Source organism: Salvelinus sp. IW2-2015, linkage group LG4q.1:29 (genome assembly GCF_002910315.2).
Source record: "Salvelinus sp. IW2-2015 linkage group LG4q.1:29, ASM291031v2, whole genome shotgun sequence".
Lineage (NCBI taxonomy): Eukaryota > Metazoa > Chordata > Actinopteri > Salmoniformes > Salmonidae > Salvelinus > Salvelinus sp. IW2-2015.
In genome coordinates, this window is record NC_036842.1 from 47,818,628 (window position 1) to 47,842,933 (window position 24,306).

Genomic DNA, 24,306 nt, shown 5'->3' on the forward strand with positions numbered 1-24,306 from the left:
GTTCTCTGTCGTGGGTGATGTTGGCTTTCGCCGACTGGTCGAGCACCTCAAGCTACACACTACCAAGTAGGCGCTATTTTTCCAGACGTTGCCCTACTGGAGTTACACAGTATTGTTGAAACTATCATCTATGATACGTTTGAACATCTTGAAGAACTTAATGGCCATGTACTCTTATAATCTCCACCTCGCACAGCCAGAAGGACTGGAGACCCCTCAGAGCCTGCTTCATCTGTTTCTTTTTAAGTTCCTGCCTTTTCTAGAGAATTTTTCTTGACACCATGCTTCTACATCTGCATTGCTTGCTGTTTGGGGTTTTAAGCTGGGTTTCTGGATAAGCACTTTGTGACATCTGCTGATGTAAAAAGGTTGTTATAAATACATTTGATTGTAAAATTCAATCATCGGCAAAAACAATATTTATGTTCACTATAACCCCAATATTGTCAACATACCAGCCTGAACATAGTATTTTTCTATTAGTGGTCTGTATATAATGTTTTTAAAAACACGTGTATATATACACACACACACACACACACACACACACACACACACACACACACACACACATACATACATTTACATAAATTCCTTCTTAAATTTAGGTTATAAGCACCAATCTTTTGAAAGAGTTATCCACCTCGCACTGTTTTGAAATGCAGGCTTTTATTTTGAAGGTTTCTCATTACCATAGAAAAGTGACGTCATTAGTGCTGCTGGCAGAATAGTAGTCCAGGCGACGTACGTAGAGAATAAAAGATTGAACACCATGCCTTTTGACTTTATTCTTGATTCTTAGCAAAGGTGGGTGACTTTACTGGCTGGACAAATGGGTCAAATTCGATCAACTGCGATTCGTCCCAGAGAAACGCCAAACTGTTGAGGACTATTTTCTTCAGTAYTCGAGAAGATTTGACACAACAGCGATTTTCGCTCATGCATGAGTCTTTTGATGGAAGATTCCATATAATTTCTTATTCGACTCAAACAGGCCAGACAAACAAAAACAGTATAAGCTTTCCATTTCTATATGAGGAACATTTCAGTTTTGTGAAATGCCAGTAACCTAGGCAAAACCGGTTGAGGTACTGCCCGGTAAGAGGATAGAACTCTCGTCGTTTACCTTTACGAAAAGAAAAAAAGGCCACCAAGTTGAAGAATTAAGGTGTCAGAATCTCAAGAACGAGACTGAAGAATGGCAGCCAGTTTGTCAGCGGAGGAAGAACAGGTAATTTTGAAAATAATGCAAAATATTTGATAATCTATACCGCCGTAAGAAATCATGATATTGTTGTGTGTCAAGTAGTTGCATTCCAGGTAGCCTACCATAGCCAGAATCCGATTTACGTTCATTTCTTCTCTCTAGTCTGAATGGTGTGGTACAGTATGCTAGCCCAATAATTTACTGTTAATGCGAGCCTACCGTTACTGTAGCAGGCCATTGGATTCCATGAAAATACGACGCCACGCATTGGCGTGAGTAACCGGAAGTGTTGTCGAATCCAACGGTTTGCTTTAGCATTAGCTAGCCTAGAATGCGTTGCTGAAGACAATTGAAGTTTAATTAAAATCTAGCAGTATTTAATTGTTCTCAATGTATAATTAGGAGTACAGCGCCCTCTTCCATCCCTGGATTCCGGTACGTTTAACGAGCCATCTCCCGCCGACTCCGCGGTGTCCTGATCACGGCACCCTGCAGTTCAGACCTTAAAGGGAAAATGTAATTACAACGACCTTAATGTCTGATGCTTTAGGCTACCTACACCAATGCAAGTTTATGCTCTTAAATGGTTAAATTGTTGCGACTCAGGCATCTCGATCACAAACATTGTATACATTTATGGCACAGGCCTTTACAAAATATTACAATGGATTGTTTATGATTTATTACAGCTAGTGAAAAACACAATTGAAACTTGATTTCCGCGAATGTAGACAGTCTATCAAATGCTATAGCATTAGAAACGAACAGTATAAGGGGCGGCAGGTAGCCTAGTGGTTAGAACATTGGTCCGGTAACCGTAATGTTGCTAGTTCGAATCCCCGAGCTGACAAGGTAAAAATCTTCGTTCTGCCCTTGAACAAGGCAGTTAACCCACTGTTCGTAGGCTGTCATTGTAAATAAGAATTTGTTCTTAACTGACTTGCCTAGTTAAATTAAATAAGGGCAAGAATCTCAAAAGCAATGTTTTGTCATTTTATATTTGCATTGATGCACTTAGCCCACACATCCCCCTTAACATGCCACACAACAACAATATGGCTAGTACAGGTCAATATATCCATGCCAAGCTGCTGCCTCTGTATTTTTTTTAAACCAGGCAGGGAACTGGTATTATATAATGATAGGCTATCTATTGCTAGAGTCCATATGATTAACATTTATCCACAGCATAAAAAGGAGCTGGTTGACCTATTGTAGGTCTATTCATGCTATAAAGCCTGATGTCCCTTTTTCCAGCCTGTTGGTAATGATGCTCTTTACACTTTCCAGGCCCTAATCCCATTTCACATTCCCCGTGGCTCATCTGGCCGGCAGAGAGTAAGTCTTATCTGGGGACTTAATTTCCTCTGCGGGCCCAGCCATGGTGGAGTGCTGAACGCCTGTAGGCTGGGTTATTAGAACCTCGGCCTGGTTGTGTCCGGTTGTAACAGAGGGCCTCTGGGGGACTGCTAGTATGGTGGAACTTCACTTATAGGCAGCTGTTAAAAACATTTCCACTGGAGTGATGCTGCTGTTGTGTGTGTGTGTGTGTGTGTGTGTGTGTGTGTGTGTGTGTGGTGTGTGTGTGTGTGTGTGTGTGTGTGTGTGTTGGGGGAGGGGGCAGGCAGTCAGTCGGCTCCCAGGAAGCTTAACAGGAAGAAAGAGCGAGTGGGGGATAGAAAGAATGACGCACGAGACTTCCTGTTAGGATCGACTTGTGCCAAATGGGACTGAACGGAATAGGATGGCACTCTCCACATATGGCTAATGTCTCAGCAATAATCATGATCATGTTACATATGAATCACCTTTAACATTTCTAAACTTAACAGTTCATAGGTTTAGCAAGACTATAAGGCCTGGCTGGTTTCTTTTAGATTCTGGCCTGTATATCCTAGTAGTGATGCACAGTATACCAACATTTCTGTAGTTCTTCAAAACGTTTTCTCGTGGCATCTACTGATTTGAGAGGATCAAGTCTATCAGCATAGCCGATCCTTTTATAGTGCGAGTACACCGTTCATGCCTCCTCTTGCCTACCTGTGCTACTTACTCATTGCTAGCTGTAGCCTGCCATGAGGAACCACTGATCTCACTGGGAGTCTGTACTGCATCACCAGTTATGCTGCACAGAAGTTAACACACTTGAATAATGCAACATGGCATGTAGAAATGTTGAAACTGTTAATTACTGACTGTTCCCGAAACAATGTCTAGTACAGGCTAGAACACTGCATACAATGGGAAGAAGATACCGATAGCTTTCCTTGCTAGCTTACAGCTGAAGCCAACATCAATTCACTACTCTTGTACCTTGTTACTTACAGGCAATGTTCCCTCTAAGCTTTGCGTGTGCAGTAGCCCCGAGACTGACATGCTGAAATATCAGCCCACTGAGAGAAGCAACAGATTGTACTTCAATCAACTTTCTAGAACAGTGGTCACCAACCTGTTGCTCACGATCAACTGGTTGATCTCCAATGCATTCCTAGTCGATCGGCAAACATTTCTGTAAAAAAATAAAGCTTTGAATATTTTTTTTTTCTTTCTCTCTCTCGGGCTTTTGCAGGTGGTCACAGAGAGCAAATCAAGTGCACTATAGGCCTACCACTGGCCAATCGGATGGCTCAGATGACCGTGTCTGCGGTAATGTAGCAGGCATAAAAGAAAGCTACAGCAAAGTTGATACTGTGAGATTTTTACAACCATGACTAGAGACTGTCAACGAATACAGCAAAGAGATGTTTTTATGAGTGCGTTCAAGTTCTTACTCAGCGCTGTCAACACTGTGTTCAACACTTTTTTTAAAAGCCATAAAATATATGTTCTTCCTATTTCCAGTCAGCACTATTTCCAGTCAGCACTACAACAAGCATTGCAGCAGTAATGAGTAGGAAAGTGTAACTACAGTGCATTCGGAAAGTATTCAGACACCTTTTTCTACAACTTTAATATCACATTTACATAAGTTTTCAGACCCTTTACTCGGTGCTTTGTTGAAGCCCCTTTTGGCAGCGATCACAGCCTCGAGTCTTCTTGGGTATGACGCTACAAGCTTGGCACGCCTGTATTTGGGGAGTTTCTCCCAATCCTCTCTGCAGACCCTCTCAAGCTCTCAGGTTGGATGGGGAGCGCCACTGCGACGCTATTTTCAGGTCTCTCCAGAGACATCCGATTGGGCTCTGGCTGGGTCACTCAAGGACATTCAGAGACTTTTCCCGAAACCACCCCTGCGTCGTCTTGGCTGTGTGCTTAGGGTCGTTATCCATTTAGAAAGCCGAYGTGAGCAAGACCTTTTAAACAGGTGAACATTCACAAGGCTGTGTGGCTAGACTGATTACCAGGACGTGTACTCAAAGCATGCACGGACCAACTGGCAAGTGTCTTCACTAGAGGTCGACCGATAGCAATTATTGGAGGACCAAAAAAAGCCAATACCGATTAATCGGCCGTATTAAAAAAAATATATATATATATATATAAATGACAATTACAACAAAACTGAATGACCACTTATTTTAACTTAATATAATACATTAATAAAATCAATTTAGTCTCAAATAAATAATGAAACATGTTTGATTTGGTTTAAATAATGCAAAAACAAAGTGTTGGAGAAAGTAAAAGTGCAATATGTGCCATGTAAAAAAGCCAACGTTTAAGTTCTTGCTCAGAACATGAGAACATATGAAAGCTGGTGGTTCCTTTTAACATGAGTCTTCAATATTCCCAGGTAAGAAGTTTTAGGTTGTAGTTATTATAGGACTATTTCTCTCTATACCATTTGTATTTCATATACCTTTGACTATTGGATGTTCTAATGGGTACTTTAGTATTGCCAGCCTAATCTCGGGAGTTGATAGGCTTGAAGCACAGCAAAGAGCTGCTGGCAAATGCAGGAAAGTGCTGTTTGAATGAATGCTTACGAGCCTGCTGCTGCCTACCACCGCTCAGTCAGACTGCTCTATCAAATCATAGACTTAATTATAATATAACACACAGAAATACGAGCCTTAGGTCATTAATATGGTCAAATCCGGAAACTATCATTTCGAAAACAAAACGTTTATTCTTTCAGTGAAATACGGAACCATTCCTTTATCTAACGGGTGGCATCCCTAAGCAGACAATATTAACTAAAATATGCAGGTTTAAAAAATATATACTCGTGTATTGATTTTAAGAAAGGCATTGATGTTTATGGTTAGGTACACATTGGTGCAACGACTGCTTTTTTTCACGAATGCGCTTGTTAATAAATCACCAATTTGGCAAAGAAGTCTGTGATTCGATGATAAATTAACTGGCACCGCATTTATTATATGCAGCGCAGGACAAGCTAGATAAACTAGTAATATCATCAACCATCTGTAGTTAACTAGTGATTATGTTAAGATTGATTGTTTTTTATAAGATAAGTTTAATGCTAGCTAGCACCTTACCTTGGCATAACAGGTAGTCAGCCTCTCTCCGCGTGGAGTGCAATGTAATCGGCCATAATCGGTGCCCAAAAATGCAGATTTACCGATTTTGTTATGAAAACTTGAAATCGGCCATGCCGATTAATCGGTCGCCCTCTAGTCTTCACTGACATTTTCATACTCTCCCTGACCGAGTCTGTAATACCTACATGTTTCAAGCAGACCACCATAGTCCCTGTGCCCAAGAAAGGGAATGGCTACTGCCCCGTAGCACTCACGTCGGTAGCCATGAAGTGCTTTGAAAGACTGGTCATGGCTCACATCAACACCATCATCCCGGAGACCCTAGATCCACCCTAATTCACATACTTCCCAACAGATACACAGATGATGCAATCTTAATTGAACTCCACACTGCCCTTTCACACCTGGACAAAAGGAATGCCTATGTGAGAACAAAATTGACAGACATTTGCATCCCTAATACACACCCCTTGATGTTTTCCACATTAAGTTTTTATTGAATCCATTTTAAATTTAAATAATTTTTTTACTTAGTGTTTTTTGTTGCTGGCCTACAGACTACCCCTAAAATGTGAAAGTTAAATATTTAAAAATGAAAAGCTGAAATGTCTTGACTTAAGTATTCAACCCCTTTTGTTATGGCAAGCCTCCATAAGTTAAGGTGTAAAAATGTGCTTGAGTGAGTTCATAAGTTGCATGGAATCACTGTTTTCAATAATAGTGTTTAACATGATTTTTGAATGACTACCTCATCTCTGTACCCCAAACATACAATTATCTGTAAGGCAACTCGGTCAAGCAGTACATTTCAAACACTGATTCAACCACCAAGACCAGGGACGTTTTCCAATGCCTCGCAAAGGTCACCTTTTTAGTAGATGGGTAAAAAAAACGGACATTGAATGTCCCTTTGAGCATGGTGACGTTATTAATTAATTGAAACAGTTAGAGTTTAATGMTTGTGATAGGAGAAAACAACTGAGGATGGATCAACATTGTAGTTACTCCAAAATACGTGCCTAAATGACAGAATACAAATATTCCAAAACATGCATCTTGTTTGCAATAAGGTACTAAAGTAAAAATGCAAAAAATGTAGCAAGGAAATGTAACTTTATGTCCTGAATACAAAGCGTTATGTTTGTGGCAAATCCAATTCAACACAGTACTGAGTACCACTCTCCATATTTTTAATCATAGTGGTGGCTGCATCATGTTATGGGAATGCTTGTAATCTCTAAGGACTGGGGAGTTTCAGGATAAAAATGGGATGGCGCTAAGCACAGGAAAAATCCTARAGAAACTTGTTTGTCTACTTTGCAACACACTGGGAGACAAATTCACCTTTAAGTAGGGAAATTACTTAACATTAGGCCAACTCTACACTGGAGTTGATTACCAAGAAGACAGTTAAATATACTTAAATCTAGCACAAGACCTGAMWTTTTTTTGTCTAGCAATGATCAAYAACCAATTTGACAGAGCTTGAATAATGGAAAAATGTGGAGCAATCCAGGTGTGGAAAGCTCTGAAAGACTCACAGCTGTAATCGCTGCCAAAGGTGGTTCTACCACACTACCAGGTCACTGACCTCCTCCCTATAGGCTGACTCATTTGTCGGTGATCAGGCCTACCACCGTCGTGTCATCCGCAAACTTAATGATTGTGGTGTGGTGTAGTGCCAATCACCATATAAGTTCAAAGAAAGCCTGGAAGGAGGAGAGATGACTAGAAAAGATTCATTTGGTCGTTTTATGTGTGGATTAATTAACAGAGTAGAGGACCTTGTGCATTTCAGGTAAAATAACAACTCAATGTTTATATCCCAGGACAAATTAGCTAGCAACAGTAAGCTAGCTAAATAGGACAAATTAGCTAGCAAGTGCAAGCAAACTAGCTAAATTGCCATACATGTTTAATGCTTTTCGACCTGTCCCCAAATTAATGTCATTGGTTCAGAGTTTGTTTTGATATTTGAACCTGAGTGTCGTGATCGCGTTTAGTGTAGGGGGACAAAATAAATGTATGCACGGTGGCGCACGCGCACAGCCGGTTTGGGTTCTGTGTTAGTCCTGTTTTGACACTTTGCCTGTTTGATTGCTCATYGGAGGTCGTAACGGTATTTTTCTAAGTGTCCCGCTCCTTGAAGGTGTAAGCTCAGTGCGGATGTTGCTTATAGTCCATGGCTTCTGGTTGGGATGTACAGTCACTGTGGGGACGTCGTCGATGCACTTATTCATGAAGCTGGTGACACCTCAATGTTATCAGATGAATCCCGGAGCATATTCCAGTCCTGTAGCTTAGCATCCGCTTCATCGGACTACTTCCATATTGAGCATGTGACTGGTACTTCTTGTAAGCATGATTCAAGACGATAAAGTTACCGTCAGATTTGCCGAAGGGGGGGCAAGGGACAGCCTTTCATGTATTTCGTGTGGAGTAAAGGTGATCTAAAGTTTGTTTCCTCTCGTTGCACAGGTGACATGCTGGTAAAACAGATTTTAGTTTCTTTGTGTTAAAATCACCGGCCACGAGAAGCGCTGCATCTGGATCTACATTTTGTTTGCTTACGGCCTTATACAGCTCGTTGAGTGCGGTCTTAGTGCCAGCATCGGTTTGTGGTGGTAAATGGAGAACTATGAAAAACTCTAACTCTCTTTGTAAATAATAGGTATTCTAACTCGGGTGAGCAAAAACTCAAAACTTCCTTAACATCAGAGGTTGCGCACCAGCTGTTAACAGAGATTCCGGAACTTCTACAAACATGGAGCATTGGTACATTGTGGGAGGCAACCCATCTGTCTAGAGACTAATCGGACGATGTTGGCCTTTTACGGATAGCGGACGATAATTCCACCCAATAACGATATTCAATAAATTGGATCAAAAARGTATACCTCCTGCTTATCTGAACACATGCAGCCATTCTCATGCTGTGTCATTATTGTCACAATGTAAGGAATCAACATTTTGAAGCATATTTGTTTGGACAACTGCTCTTTTGGATGGCAATTGTCCTGCTGTAAAACAGTAGATCTGAAGATGTACCACTATCACACGGTTTTGTTCCCCCGCCCCCCCAAAAAATCGGAATCTGTATCGGACCCCAAAAACATATCGGTCAGGCTCTAATATGAACTCGTTCACTGGTGGTTCGTATAGCTTTCAGACTTGTGAAATGGCCAGTCTCTCATGTCTACTCACTTGATATTGATCTCCTCTGGCCCTTGTTACAGCATATAGCCAGTCACCCCTCTCCATGTGAACCAAGGAACTCACTGATGAATATGATCCTAACTACTACTGTCAGGTACAGTCAAGTTTCTGAGCTTTCATTTGTCTGCTATCTTAGCCTTTTAAGGAGACGCAACAGACTCTGGGCAGAGTGTATGGGAAGGCTGTGACCTGTTCCTAGAGCAAGCAGTCGTTTTTGCTTTTCTGCAGATGGAGCGAGATCGGTAAGAAAATGACTCTGTAAGGATGGACACTTTTTGCTTTTATTGCAACATGTGTAACCCAGCAGAACCACCATTTGAGGAACAACATACTGGATCCTCTACAATATGTAAATATTTCCGTGTATCCTCTTGATTCACAGAATTTGCCTGCRCCAAAACATTTTTCTTCGAAGTAGAACATTTTGGGTTGGTGACACACAGGGTCCATAGAATACTTTTTAGGAATCCATTCATGCACTTAGTTCACCTGAAATTAGAAAAGTTACCCATCTTGACGTAACAGGTCAGTAATGGGTCCAACTCTTGGTGCATGTTCAAGTGTGAACTGTGAAGGTTAAAAGTTTTGGTGAACCAGAAAGTTATTCCAGAGGTAGGTTACTTTTTAATAGTTTATCCATGCGCAAACACCTGTTTTTAGTCCCTCAATAACATTGTAATTTAATCGGCCTGTGTGAGTCTGAGAGCATATTCAGTGTCCTTGAGTATCACAATTTGTAGTGGTCCGTTATTGAATCCTGGTTGTTGGGCTCTTTTGGATCATAAATAATAGCATTCCTTCATCTTCTCTGGGAGTCCAGGGTTCCTGGTTGTATTTTGAGTAGAGCCAGACTGATATCAGTTGACTGGTATTATTGGCTGATATTKGCCCATTTGTTGTCATTTACCTGAATTTTTTTTTTTTAATATAGTATCAGTTTTTATACAATTGATATTTATATAGGAAGATCAAAAAAAGATAATGCTAATTAGAGCACTTTAAAATGTACTGATAATCTGATTAGATATTGAGGCCCACCTCCTTTAAACACCACCTGCAACCAGAGGAAATGCTTTTTGCGTGAGATTTCTAAAGGAGCCGGGCCAATATCGTGACGTTCTTGGATTTACCAGTTAAAAGAATCGACTGATACACAGAAACAGAGATGAGAATGAAAGAACTACATGGTGACAACACAATACAGCAACACGGTGCAATTTATTTCTTCAACAATTACAAGTTGGCTTTCTCCTCAGCATTTAGCTGTTTTAATAGTGCAGGAGGCCCTGACACTCACCCTTTTGTCTTTGAAAGCCTGGGCTTTGCAAGAGGAGGACGGTGGCATCCTGTCCTTTTTAGCTCTGCTCATCAGTAGCTTTTTGTATTCTTGAAGAGCCTGACTTGACTACCCCTTCTCGCTGGCTGGAGAAGTGGAACTCTTGCTTTGAGCTTTCATTTCCCCCCTCGGGCTTCTGTGACAGCTTGCTGGTGCTGCCTGGCTGGGCTCGTCAAAGAGAATGTCCGGAAGCCTTTAGGGAGGACATGGACCTAGAGAGCGTGCACGCTTAGATTGGTCTCTTTACTAGTTGAAACATGATATAATGGGGGTCTCTAGTGCCTTTTCACACTACTGTAGGTTTCACTACTGATTTTGTTTATTTGTATCTTCATTAGATTTTGCAGCTACTCTTCCTTGGGTCCTCAAAACACAAAACATTGCAAGTAACAAAACATTGATAGTTTTGTTACTTGCACAAATGTAAAGTACAACAATATACAAACAATACATCATAAAAAATACAGAACAGAACAAATATATAGTGTTATGAAACCCTTTTTGTCCAAATGTGTTTCATTTGAATATTTTATTGAATGGATAATGGGGAAGCTTAAAGCTTTGAATTAGCTCCTGGTGTTTAGAGGGAAAGATGGCATGATATGAGGGACAGGAAGTTAATAGTCCACCTTGATCATTGCCCCGTCAGCTCCAATAGCACCTAGCTAATGTTATTTTTCATAGCATTCTTCTATAAAACATTATCTATGCACATCACTTTTTACTCTTTGAAAAACATTGTTGATTCAATTCTCTACTCAACCTTGTAGTTCATAAAGAACGCTTAGATAACTGAGCAGAGTGCTGAAATGGAATTGTGTTCATAGTTATGTAATTGATAAATCAACAAGGGGGGGGAGGGGGGACAGTCCCAGGCAGCGTTCATGTATCTAAAGTATCTGCATCTGCTGTATCTAAAGTACATTTTGCTTACCTATCTTAGTGGCCAAGGCGTCTGTGTTTGGTGTGCGCACATGGGTGTGTGTGAAATCTACATCCACAGGGCTCTACAGTGCAACCATTTTACAGTGCAACCATTTTACTTGCATATAGCCTAAATGTTTTGCTGTGCGACCTGGAATTTTGCGCCTCGACAAATTTGAAGGATTCCAGCTTTATTACCTCAAATATTTTTTATTGTGCTCCCAAGTTTCTTTGTGCGGTTACATTTTTAATTTAGGCGCACACATTCTCCTTGTTTTTTTTTTTTTTTAAGTTGGCGTAGAGCCCTGATCCATTTGTTTAAAACTGCCATTCCTTCAATAGCGAGGGCACATATTTTCTTGAAATTGATACTGATTTTGCAGTCTTGGATCTTAAGCCTCATTTAACTGTAGTCGGTGTTTTCTGCACAGAAGGCCAGTGTATTTGCTATGGTAAGGGAAGAGCCCCATGAAATGGACGAAAATTAATGGCAACTTATTGGCATTGGGCGAACCATATACACAATCGCAAATATCACTCAAATGGACGGCAGTTAATCAAAACCATATTGCAAGCGGAACATGGAGAAAGCCAAGTGTCATACACCAAAAATCCCAAAGATGGCGAGTGCGCTCCACTGTAGATTTACATATGGCAAATGGTCACAGTCAGGTCCCAAGGGTGAAATTTTGAAAAAAATAATTTAAAACCTCCCAAGTCCATTTTTTGTTTAAAAAAAAATKATTTCTTTATTTTTTTCAATTATACATAACCGTATGGACATTTTGTCTTATTTTACAGAGTTGGTCCATAAGGCCTATGTTTTGTCCATTTGCAATATATGATCATAGGAAGTCAGCTTCCCGAACCCAAAAGTCAGTGAACCATGTCCAAATGGCATATACTGACCAAATGAGATTGGCTTAACACACACATGTCTATTTTGTCATGTTTGATCATTGGAAGTAAGAATTTCTCGTTGATGTTGATTCAGCATGTCCATTTCGTAATGAAGTCCTTATGGATATACATTGGCAATGGACACTGTCAACTTGCAGAAGAGCATGTTCACACTGACGATATAGCATATGTGTGATGGACACTGTCCAATCGCTCGTTTGTGTTGATTTCAGCCTGTCCATTTGGTGATGAAAAATCCCTCATTAAATACATTGGAAATGGACAAATGTAATCTGTCCATTTTGCAATGTTACAATGGGCATTTACCATCATTGGACATGCTATAATATACTGCATTGGGTTCCYACGTGCTGGTGGTTGAAAACGTCCAAAATGACCAGGGGCGCCCCCTGTTGGTTCGACCTGGGTGGGAGGTGCTCCCTACCCGGCCATGGACCCYTAGCACCCCCCTGAAGCCATTTAGAGCCATATTAAAAATATGCTCCTGGTAACCCGTTCAATTACCAGGTGCACGGCTGTCCATTTGCAATGTCTTACAATGGACATTTACCAACACGAATTGGACATGCTCTAATATACTGTAGAAATGCTCAATTGACTGACTCGTTGAACACGGGATGGCCGAGCAGTGATAGTGGTTCCTCTCCATCGCTCGTTGGTTTTGATTTCAGCCTGTCCATTTGGTGATGGTAAATCCCTCATTAAATACATTGGAAATGTACACTGTCCATTTACAATATAAAATGTACAATGCCAATATATTATACTGTCAGTCAATAAGATATCATACTGACACCAAACTTATACATACTGACTCCAAACTCACTTTGTCCAACTCTTTTAATAGCAAGGATTCACATATTTCAGAGCTGGCACACAATTTATAGTGCCTTCKGTTGAAACCATAAACCTTCAAAAACATGGTTACATTCGAGCTGCGGGTCCTGTTCTGACATTGTGTAGACCTAGCTGAGGCGACCATGAGTTTTGGCTCGATTGGTCATTCGGAGACCGAGCAACGACCTTAATTAGTGATGAAAATTCACTTTTTCCGGGTGTGGTAACGGGGTCCCTGAAAGAGCTATCGGACAGACTTTAGGGTCCGTCTCTGGGCCGAGGTGGTTTCAATGCACCTAGTCTTGTGATTCTGGGACTTTTCTAAGTGTTGTTATTTTCGCAACGTTCAAAATTAATTGATGTTATTGCAAATGGACGAGGGTGTTTCTCGGCCTGAGAATCTTTTTAGAGCCACATAACTCACCGTGCACTACCGACTGAAGCCCCAGAACAGGTTTATAAAGTTTCAGATCTCTAGGTCTGACGGTTCTTTTGATAGTTCGAACACAGGTAACTATTGCAGGCTCTGTGTATGTAAACCCCACACTGTGTCACTCCACATTGACTGTGTGTACGGAAAATCACGTAGCGCTTCGAAACCCGCCTTAACGGATTCGCCTTAACACGCCGCAACTGGAGCTAACTTTTTTGAAGATAAACACATTTGTTTAACCATCACCAAACGGACATTGTACGATTTCTCGTAAATTCCGATAGATAAATGGATGTTTCTATTTTTCCTTACATCGTAGGTTTATGTACTTAGACTTGAAGCGGTCAAATTAGTGCTGTATTACCGTTTTCAACCTTTAATCCCAGAAAATGGGCATTCGTTCAAAGAGCATTGAGGCCTCGACGCCATCTTGTTTCTGGGCTAAAAGTACATTTGGCCAAACCTGTGTTCACCGAGTTTCGTCTTCGAAGTCTTTTCCATTTACGAGAAACGGCCATGTCCGTTTGATGTTTTGACCATTTGCAATAAGCAGCTAGTCGCCATTTGGTGGAATTTTCCTGTACAGCAGAAAAATGTCAATTTAAACATTGCGGAAATAGTCTCTCTGACATTTATTCCACCTTATGGAATCCAGTTGTTCTGATTTAGATTAATAGACCACTGTTGGAAGTACAGAAATGTGGAAGCAAAAAGTGCTACTGTACCTATAATATTTTTATATATTTTTTTTTATGGTATCATTTTTTTTCACAGCTAAGTTAAGTCCCCACCCCCACCAAACACCCCTTCCTCCTCATTAAGGTGCCACCATAGGTTTACTTAGGAAGGGCTCATGGTAATTGCTGTAACGGAATAAATGGAATGGTTTCCATGTTTGATACCATTACCTTTACTTCATTTCAGACATTATTATGAGCTGTCCTACCCTCTGTAGCCTCCTGTGAGATAGCATTTCATGTCATAGAAAGGTCATACATGCACCACTTCCTCATAGGATGTATCATGTTAAACCTGAGTTTCACTTATTCTAGTCTTTCATTTCTCCCTGGAGTGAGTACATTGTGTGTGACCACATCTCTCTCTGTGTGTATTTTTAGGCTACCAAGGAGTTTCTGGAGGAAATCAACAAGTGGACCACTCAGCATGGAGTGTCCCCCCTGTCCTGGGAAGTGGCCGTCAAGTTCCTCATGGCGCGCAAGTTCGACGTGCTCAGGGCCATCGAGCTCTTCCACAGCTACAGGGTGTGTGTGTGGGGGGGTGGGGCATGCCAGTGGTTGCTGGTAACTTGTGAAGTTGGGTGGAAGATTTTAGGCAAATTTATTTTGAACTAAACTTTTTAGGAGGATTTATTGGGTTTATTTTTCCTACATTTGAGGGGGAACATCCTCTTCCTCCCTGGAAGAGCCTTCTCTGGTCACATGCAGGTGTATGTTTCCGGTCGTGTGTATGTGTACATGCCGGCGTGCACACGTTTGGCTTATATAATTGATGGTCATGACAGTGTCATAACGTGTATTTTCTACAAGTTATTTAAAATTAGATWTTTTTTTTTTAAATGATTAAAGAATTTAAGAAACAAACTTTCAAACGGAAGGAAACTTCTTGGCAGGGAAAAAAATACATTTCAATAAATGTCAGTTTTGGCACTTATGTAGGTGTCATAACCAGACATAAAATAATTCAATATGTTACAGCGGGTGTAAATATAGTGTCATGAAAAAGTGAAGTTGAGTGTTGCAATATGCACTTACCTAGCAAATAAAACAAGTTGTGTAGAGTACTTCAGCGGTCTAACCAGAACTAGAATGTCATTCTATTTGTCCAAATATATGGATTTGGCTGTGTAAGCACACACTGACATGCACGGCTCTCTGGGGAGATTGTCTTCAAGTCTCCGGTGAGTGACGAAGTCCTTTCCATCTWTGTAATGTATTACAGGTTATGGACAGGTGGATGACATGAGTTTGCCTCAACCCATGTGTCCAGCAGGTAGAGTTCAAGACCTACAGGCAGATGTGAGATGTAGGCTACTGAGGAAGCTTTGCATCGGTCAGTAGCCTACAGAGTAATTTGAGAAGAGTGCAGTTGTTGAACCTATATTCTAAATAAAGTGTAACAGTTCCATGTAGAATAAACCATACTTTCCATAATACTGTAGAAGCAGTGTTCTCCTAATTTTTTATTTTACCTTTATTTAACTAGGCAAGTCAGTTAAAGAACAAATTCTTATTTACAATGACTGCCTTGTTCAGGGGCAGAACGACATATTTTACCTTGTCAGCTCGATTCGATCTAGCAACTTTTCGGTTACTGAACCAACGCTCTAACCACGAGGCTACCTGCCGCCCCAGTAATATAACAATGTGCAAATAATAAAATTCCCTGACATGTTTGAAGAGCACACAGCGCCCAAGGTAATGGGTTCATGGTTTTGTGCCTCGGATTGGACACAGTCTACTGTGCGCAAACGTGTAGGATAGACTATTGCGCAACGACCAATGCTTTTTCTATTAATTATAACAACTTACATAGCGTAACGGGTTTATTCACAATCTGAACTGCTAATGAATCAAATTAAATATCCATGTTAGACCTGCAATTTTAAACAATACAAGGGGCTTGAAGTAACCTACTTGAATTTGGAGTAGGCCGTCTACCTTGACAATCAGACATTTCCTCAATGTGGTGTTTGAAAAGTCCTGGTAATTGTTGGAGCCAATTTTATAAGTTGTCCTGCTCTCTTACAACTATCTCAGATTTGTATTTTTTTCTGTTTTTGAGCGATGTGTCCACTCGTTTGTTTCCTGCCACTTCAGTTGAAGGGTGTTGTGGTAAATGTTGGCTTCAACTTGGGTTTCCAAACAAAGTCTTCCATTTAAAAAAGGAACCTGGTTTTCGTCACATTCTCTTTATAAAAACAGCGATGGTGTGACACACATTATGAGATTAATGCTACTGCTATTCTTGGCTTTGTGTGCCTGCGTCGGCCACATACGCTACAGAAAAATCTCCTTGCATCCCATCTATTTTAGTCAGGCAATGTCCACATTATTCTCACATACAGTACTTTAGAATGTAATCATCATTTGAATATAAATGCACTATTCTTAGTGGTAATGGCCTACTTTTCTTTTTTACGCTACATGCTTTTTTGGGGAGGGGGGCTTCTGCTGTATATTAGGCCCTATATGTACCATTTTTTTTTTATTATACAATTGTATAACACTGAAGTCCTTTAAGTGCTTGAGAAAGTCCTTGAATTTGACTTGCCAATGTCTGTATGAACCCTGCTTAAAGGATGTATAGTCCGAGGCCTATGTTGTATAGGTGGAGTTATGGGCTAATTTGCATATACAGTGCACTCGGAAAGTATGCTTACCGATATTTCGTGCATCCCTAGTAGTAAACCTATACAGTGCCTTCGGAAAGTACTCAGATCCCTTGACCTTTTTCAACATTTTGTTAGAGCCTTATTCTAAAATTGATTTAAATAAAAATCCCCAGCAATCTACACACAATACCCCATAATGGCAAAGTGAAAACGGGTTTAAAAATAATAATATAAGTATTCAGAGCCTTTGCTAAATTTGAGCTCTGTTGCATCCTATTTTTATTGATTATCCTTGAGATATTTCTACAACTTGATTTGGATTCCACCTGTGGTAAATTCAATTGATTGGACATGATTTTGGAAAGGCATACACCTGTCTGAGGTTCCACAGTTGACAGTGCATGTCAGAGCAAAAACCAAGCCACGAGTCGAAGGAATTGTCCGTGGAGCGCATAGACAGGATTGTGTCGAGGCACAGATCTGGAGAAGAGTACCATTAAAATGTCTGCAGCATTGAAGGTCCCCAAGAACAGTGGCCTCCATTCTTAAATGGAAGAAGTTTGGAACCACCAAGACTCTTCCTAGAGCTGGCCGCCCAGCCAAACTAAGCAATCGTGGTAGAAGGGCTTTGGTTAGGGAGGACTAGGAAACTAGTCAGGATTGGGGGAAAGATGAACGGAGCAAAGTACAGAGATCCTTGACGGAAACCTGCTCCAAAATGTTACCTTCCAACAGGACAACGGCCCTAAGCACACAGCCAAGACACCACAGGAGTGGCTAAAGGACAAGTCTCTGAATGTCCTTGCTTGGCCCCGCCAGAGCCCGGACTTGAACTGATCTAAAGTCTCTGGAGAGACATGAAAATAGCTGTGCAGAGACGCTCCCCATCCAACCTGACAGAGCTTGAATGAGAGAACCTCCCCAAATACAGGTGTGCCAAACTTGTAGCGTCATACCCAAGAAGGCTCGAGGATGTAATCGCTACCAAAGGTGCTTCAACAAAGTACTGAGTAAAGGGTCTGAATACTTATCTAAATGGGATAAAAAAAAATGCAAAGCTTTCTAAAAACCAGTTTTTGCTTTGTCATTATGGGGTATTGTGTGTAGAGGGGGAGACGGGACAACTTAATTCATGGGTATGCTTGTCATCGGCTAGGACTAGGGAGTTTCTAGGATTTAAAAACTAAATAGAGCTAAGCACACCCAAAATCCTAGAGGAAAACCTGGTTCAGTCTGCTTTCCAACAGACCCTAGGAGACAGATTCACCTTTAAGCAGGACAATGGCCTAAAACACAAGGCCAAATATACACTYGAGTTGCTTACCAAGACGACATTGAATGTTCATGAGTGGCCTAGTTACAGTTTTGACTTAAATTGGCTTGAAAATCTATGGCGAGACTTGACAATGGCTGTCTCGCAATGGTCAACAACCAACYTGACAGAGCTTGAAGAATTTTCTTTCAAGAATAATGTGCAAATATTTTACAATCCCACCACTGCCAAAGGTGACTCKMACATGTATTGCCTTTTTGTTTTCTTTCCCCCCCTCAATGTTAGAAGGGGGGGGRAAATAAACACTTTGACAGAGTATTTTTGTGTAGATTGCTGATTTTTTTTAAATTACAATTTAAATCAATTTTAATCCTACTTTGTAAAACAACTAAATGTGKAAAAAGTCAAGGGATGTGAATACTCTCTGTAGGCAGTGTATCTACTTAGCTAATGTACCAACACCAGTGGGTTGACAGGCAGCAGAAGTGTCTGTGTCGCATGTAATCCATTCCAATCCTGACCATCTGGCAATATTATTGAAATGCATTGCAAGTTTGCACCAACTTTATGGATGCTCATTTTCACTCCCATTTGCTGAGCGAAATGTATGTGCGTTGCACCCTTATGCAGACATGACAACATTGTCCACATGGCAGCTGGGGGTGGACCACAATGTGTTGTCTCTGGGCAATTGGGCATCATTTGGCAAAAGTGGGCATGTAAGTAATCCATACCCATCTCTCCAGTAAATCGTGACAAACTCTCAACTCGGTTTTGGATGAGACCTGACTTAATGACCAAAAATGATCCTATTTACAGTTAAAACCAGAGAAGTTGGTTCTAAGGGGCAGTTGACCTTTAATTAATCCTCCATTTGGACGGTGCTGTGTTTAGTCACTTTGTGGACAAATGGCTCTAACTGTTGAACACAAAATGGGACTGGTCTGTTCCAATCCACCACAGAGAATGGGAAGTTCCCAAATGTCTTGTTCTCCCTCTAATTTCCTGAATAGCAGCAGGATGTGGCTGATAAAGTGACTTAATGTAAGCAGCAAAATCTAGAGKTTTTTGTTAGTGGTGGTTGATTTTTCAAGGACTGAATAATCTTGCCTCTTATGAATAAATACCCTATAAACTCTTTCAGTTTGAGTGAAAGGTGTTTGAAATGCCCATGTTTTACCTCTGCTTGAATGAAAGTGTTTGTGTGAGGTTGAGCTGTATTTGGCTTGTTGATGTGACACCCTTTTTTTTTGTCCATAAAGGCAAATATAACTTAATTTGGTTCAAATGGTGACATACAGGTACCTGCCAAATAATGGAAACACTTGAGTAAATGAGGGATACAAAGTATCGGTGCTTCCACACAGGTGTGGTTCCTGAGTTAATTAAGCAATTTTATTTTGCCTTTATTTAACTAGGCAAGTCAGTTAAGAACAAATTCTTATTTTCAATGACGGCCTAGTCAGCTCGGGGATTGACGGCCTAGTCAGCTCGGGGATTGACGGCCTTGTCAGCTCGGGGATTAACCTTTTCTAAAAATGCTGGGCAGGCCATGTCTATGGCCCCATAGGATGACAATGCCCTCATCCACAGGGCATGAGTGGTCATTCAATAGTTTGATGAGCATGAAAACAATGTAAACCATATGCCATGATCTCCAGATCTCAACCCAATTGAACACTGGAGAGGTGCCTTTAACAGTGTTTTCCATCAACAAAACACCAAATTATGGTATTTCTTGTGGAGGAATGGTCTCACATTCCTCCGATAGAGTTCCAGATACTTGTAGAATCTAAGCCAAGGTGCTTTGAAGTGGTTCTGGCTAGTGGTGGCCCAACGCCTCCGTCTATTGCGCCTCTATTGTTCCTCAAGCAAGGGGGAGGCTGATGACATCACTAATTTCCCATCGAAACCACTCCTTGAATGCCCTACTCCTTGAAGTTTGCAGTATTTTGCTCAAAACATTTAATTTTTTTAACCCTTGAGTGTGTGAACTTTACTGTATTTATACTTGGAATATCGCTTTTCAACAGTAAAAGTTTTTAAAAAATCGCTGCAGGACGTCTGAGGCAGGGAATCATAATACACAAGTAAAGGTTTTTGTCAAATTACTGTGAATTTTACTCAAAATGTAATGGGGAGACACTTGGTTACCGTCAATATACAATTAAATTATTGTGTTTTTGATTCAAATCAGTAGTGTGGAATTTCAAAGAAATCCAAAAATGTTCTTGTCAATTTGAGAATCATTAAACCTTTTTATATTAGCATTAATTATGTCACACCAGAGGACAAATTCAAGGCTCTAATGCATGAAATTGTTAATTAAACTGGACAAAAATTTGGTGGCCACAACAATTTGAAGAAGAAAATAMATTTGTACTCACTGGTAGTGTGCTTTGTGCACTCTCACTAAATATTGAACGCTACTTTGCCCCTTAGGGCCACTAGTATATTGTCCCACATATTAATTATATGGTGACCCCCTCCTATAACTGTAAGCATGTTATGTAATACGTCATAGTCCTTTGTCCACGGGTATCCAATTGTTTGCCACGGTAGTCCATTGAAGCCTCTTGATCCGTGTGGAGCAAAGCGGGAGACAAGGCAAAGGCGCTCTAGTCACTTGGGCAGGTAGTTCTTTGGAACTGTTATTGTAGTGTAGCCTACAAGGTTTAATTCACAGCTTCCCACAGGTATTTATAGCTTATCTGCTTCTATATCACGGTATCTCTGTAATATGATACATCCTAGCACTGAAGCAGAACATCCTGAAGCTCATCTGTCAAATGGTTTATTTTCCTTTCTCCTTCCTTTCATCTAAACTTCCCTGTAATCACATGACGAGTGAAAGCACACTTGCTGGTAGGCGTTATCCATATTATTGCCTTCATCCTTCCAGCCTTTGATCAGATCAGTACAGATTAAGGAAAGGCCAGTCACTGAAGAGTTCTGAGACACTGTCTGGGATGGGGGATGCAATTCTGTTTGCATCCTACAATATTTTGCTCTTGCCCAGCACCAACACACCCAATTCAACAAATCAAGGTCTTAATTGAAGACTGATTAGCTTATTTGAATCCGTTGTGCTGGGCTGGAACAGAAGCAGACTTTTGCTCTGGATCGGCACAAACACACCTGATTGGACTAATATTAGCGGCCTACATTGAAGATGTCGGTGGATTTGAACCAAGTGTGTTAGTGCTGGACTGGAACAAAATGCATACACACATTGCAACCTGAACAGCTGTGTAGTGGATGGATGTTGTACTGTAGGCCTCACAGGCCTGATGTTCCCTTTTTAACATTTTTTTTTTTCATGTTTCTAGGAGACCCGTCTGAAAGAGGGCATTGTCAAACTACAGCCCCAGGAGGAACCTCTGCGCTCAGAACTGCTCAGTGGAAAGTTCACTGTGCTGGTGAGTAATAGTTTTAATGTCACATATGTACAGTTAAATGCCTTTCTTAGAAGCTCTAACCCCAAAAATGAAGTAATCAATAACAATTTAATACTAAAAATGACACGGTAGAACAAACACACAAGATCTAAAAATAAGAACACAAAGTAAGTAAGCATACTACATACAGGGTCAGTTCCAGTACCATATTTACAATGTGCAGGGATACTGGATTGATAGGGGTAAGGTGACTAGGCATCAGGATATATGATTAACAGAGTAGCAGCTGTGTGTGTTGGGCCCTGTGAGTGTGCATAGGGACGGTGAAAAATAAGAATGAAAATATAAAGGTCAACTCCGATATTCTGTTAGCTATTTAGCAGTCTTATGGCATGAGGATCGAAGCTGTTCAGGAGCTTGTTGGTGTCAGACTTGATGCACCGGTACCACTTGCTAAGCAGAAGCAGATAGAACAGTCTATGGCTTGGGTGGTTGGAGTCTTTTTAATGATTTTCCAGGCCTTCCTTTCACACCGCCTAATTGTCCGCACCACCCTCTGTAGCGCCATGCGATCGAGGACAGTGCTGTTGTCATACCAAGTAGTGATGCAGCCAGTCAAGGTGCTCTCAATGGTATAGCTGTACAACTTTTTGAGGATTTTGAGAGCCCATGCCAAACCTCCTGAGCTGTCGCGCCTTCTTCACGACTGTGTGCATGTGTTGACCATTAAGTTCTTAGTGATTTGGACACAAAGGAACTTGAAGCTCGCAACGCGTTCCACTGCAGGCCCATCAATGGAGTTGTGCGTGGCCACGCAGTCGTGGGTGAACAGGGAGTACAGGAGGGGAATAAGCACACATCCCTGTTAACCAATTGTGTGTGCCAGCTTTGGCACCCTGTGTTTTCTGTGTTTCCTGTGTTTCCTGCATCGTGCCTACTGAACACAACCCAGATGCTGAAAAAGATAAACACTATTACAACTCCAGGACTAGACATTAAATTGGCTATCCTCTGCCTAAGGAGCAGCTAGTAGATGTTTCCGTTCCTGTCACTCACTCCCCATTAGGAGGAAGCTCTCGTCAGGATGGGGAGACCGGCAGAGGAAATGCACTTTAACTTTTTTTTATTTTACAGCTTTGAGATTTCTGGAGCTGTATGAGCTTGGGGGGGGGGGGGGGGGGGGGGCATATGCATAACCATGGTAGCAATTAAAAGGGAACAGTTTAGAGATTATGGGACAATTCTTAGACTAAAGGTACACTGTTGATTTAATGTGCATTTTACATTTTTGCTGCATTTGTTAAATTACTCTGGATACATTCAATAGTATGGTAATATGCTTGGAATATTTGGGGTACGTGCAATGACAAAAAAAGGGTTTGAGTGCCAGGTATAACTGGTGCTTCCAAGTGGCCACACACCTCAAGTGTGCACAGTTCCTAAGTAATTTCAATGCACTTTTATGACTCAGTCTTCAACTAAGGTTATTTTTTAAATATATATATTTTTTTAAACCTGAAAAGCTTCTACCCGCAAGCCATAAGACTACTAAATAGTAGCTATTGGTTAACTATCTGCATTGACAGACTCATCACATATGCTGCTGCTACTTTTTATTGTCTATCCTGTTGTCTGGTCACTTTATCCCTACCTGGAGTGCCTTCAGAAATTATTTACACCCCCTTCACTTTCTCCACATTTTGGTGTTACAAAGTGGGATTCATGTTTTTTTATTTTTTATTTGTTTAACACTAATATACACTATATATACAAAAGTATATGGACATCCCTTCAAATTAGTGGATTTGGCGATTTCAGCCACACCTGTTGCTGACAGGTGTATACAATTTGAACACACATCCATGCAATCTCCATAGACAAACATTGGCAGTAGATTGGCCTTACTGAAGCGCTCTGACTTTCGACGTGGCACCGTCATAGGATGCCACCTTTCCAACAAGTCAGTTTGTCAAATTGCTGCCCCGGTTAACTGAGTGCTGTTATTGTGAAGTGGAAACGTCTAGGAGCAACAACGGCTCAGCTGGGAAGTGGTAGGCCACACAAGCTCACAGAACAAGACCGCCGAGTGCTGTAGCGTATAAAAATCGTCTGTCCTTGGTTGCAACTGTCGTGTCTTTGGCATCATTAAACTGAAGACTTATCAAATAACTCTCTGTAATTATTATTACGCGATTAGACTGATTAATCATGTAACTGTAATTAACTAGGAAGTCAGGGCACCCAGGAAAATATTCAGATTATAAAGTTATAATTTTCCTAACATAACTTTCAGATATTTGAATATCTGATCACTTAGTCTTTGAATTTATGAATTATTTACCTCATGTTAGTCTCATTCCAAACATCGTTGGGTGTTTGGGTTCGTGCAGATAACCAACAGTCTTCACTATGAGTCATCCATACATCAACTGTCTTAAAATATTTATTTACTAAGTAATTCACAGAAATGCATAAACAAACAGTAGATAGTTACAAGGAAATTATTACCTAGTGGGATAAACCGGTATCGCGGCTTGGTGGACAAAAAGGGAAGTGGGGGTCAACTGAGATGACACTACAAAGTTGATAATTAATTTTAACAATTGAAATGCTAATCCTTTGCACATGAACGCTCACTCATTCGGGAATAACTGCAATCAATATATATTTACGCTCAGTGTGTCGTCGGGATCTCTGTTGAAAAGTTAGTTTCTGTTAGTCTGTCCGTCCTCTCTCTCTCTCTCTGTCGTGGTTAGAATGGATAGTTCAGAGTGACATTCATTCATGTCGTTATAGAATAGTTGTTTCGGCGGTTGTCGGTCTTCGCGTTCAATGATACCGAATTCCTAGCTGCAGACTAGTAATTAATATCAAAGACTTGTTCTTATTCTGTCGGTATCGATAGTCTAAGAGTTTAACCACGGTTAAAATATTCAGCCATCTACTCAAACCTTAGGTTTATGG

The 24,306-nt window shown here is 40.8% G+C and overlaps 1 protein-coding gene across 4 annotated transcripts in view; it reads left to right on the forward strand.

The window, feature by feature from the left end:
• Positions 1 to 468: 468 nt before the first annotated feature.
• The window catches only part of ptpn9a (protein tyrosine phosphatase non-receptor type 9a), a 45,876-nt gene continuing 22,038 nt past the window's right edge, over positions 469 to 24,306 (forward strand). The window contains exons 1-4 of one of the 4 annotated variants that reach the window (XM_070442929.1): positions 469 to 1,231; positions 3,777 to 3,853; positions 14,438 to 14,581; positions 21,274 to 21,363. In XM_070442929.1, coding sequence (XP_070299030.1) covers positions 3,830 to 3,853; positions 14,438 to 14,581; positions 21,274 to 21,363 — 258 coding nt within the window. In that variant the 5' untranslated portion in view covers positions 469 to 1,231; positions 3,777 to 3,829. Of the gene's footprint in view, positions 1,232 to 1,323; positions 1,724 to 3,776; positions 3,854 to 14,437; positions 14,582 to 21,273; positions 21,364 to 24,306 lie in introns of those variants that run through there. The other 3 variants (XM_023984817.2, XM_023984820.2, XM_023984821.2) reach the window with 3 other exon arrangements.